General features: G+C 44.3%; 1 protein-coding gene across 1 annotated transcript in view; it reads right to left on the bottom strand.

Annotated features, from left to right (window-relative positions):
* Mep1b (meprin A subunit beta) overlaps positions 1–941 on the bottom strand; it is a 21154-nt gene that overhangs the window by 16848 nt on the left and 3365 nt on the right. Inside the window, 1 exon segment of the mRNA XM_013349378.1 lies at positions 322–362. Within this exon segment, the coding sequence (XP_013204832.1) occupies positions 322–362 (41 nt within the window).

Raw genomic sequence — 941 nt, 5'->3', positions numbered from 1 at the left:
AATTAAGTTTTATTTTACTTCAACTAGACTAAACCAGTGAAGTTCTGTTTTTAAGTAAAAATTCTCCTTATTTCTGTAATCATTAAAATCAGAGCACAACACACAGGTTGAGATGACAGTGACCTTCGGCACAGAAACCTGAGCGATGGAAGATGAAGATACAGACATATGAGTCCTTCCGGGACAGCATCTCAGGGAGGTAGAGCCACCAGTGGCTGCACCTTCAGAAACAGAGTCCCAACAAGCAGCCTGTGCCCATCCATCCTCAGATACTCACAGCTGGCTCCCATCATTCACCGTGCAAGCATCATTGCAACTCACCTCGAGTCTGATGTCCCCCTCAAAAAGGTCCAGTCCCAAACCTAAGAGAAGAATTCAGATAGTTCATGTTATTACGTTGGGTTCCTGTACCACATAATAGATGATGCTTTAAAAATTCCATGGGAAGAGGGGCTCATCTATAGGATGATGCTTTAAAAATTCCATGGGGAGAGGATGCTTATCTATAGGCAGGTTAATGGTCACGTAGTGTGGGAAAGACTTTTTTTCAGCGGTTTAGCCCCTGTTAAGTTGCCCATGCTCTCATAAATGACCGCACACTCAGGCTTCTGTAAGCAATCCTAAGGACACTCATCACTTCCCAAGAGGAAGAAACTTGAGTGTAGAACTGGTACTAACTGAGAGAAGGGTGGAGATTGATGGGAGTCTCGGGAACTGGAGGGAAGTAGACAGGGTAACAGCCTGAATATGAACAAATACTTTATATACATGTATGAAAATGACACAAGGAAAGCCGCCATCATATATAAGAAAACCATGATAATAAAACAAACAAGGGGCATAAAAGACAGCGCAGGCAGTAAAAGGCACCTGCCACCACGCCTTGACACCTGAGTTCGAGTCCTGGGAAGCCTATGGTGGGAAAAGAGGCCCGACTCCTA

Source organism: Microtus ochrogaster, chromosome 18 (genome assembly GCF_000317375.1).
Source record: "Microtus ochrogaster isolate Prairie Vole_2 chromosome 18, MicOch1.0, whole genome shotgun sequence".
Lineage (NCBI taxonomy): Eukaryota > Metazoa > Chordata > Mammalia > Rodentia > Cricetidae > Microtus > Microtus ochrogaster.
Note: the sequence above shows the minus strand (reverse complement) of the source record. Positions and strands in the feature narration are given on the sequence as shown.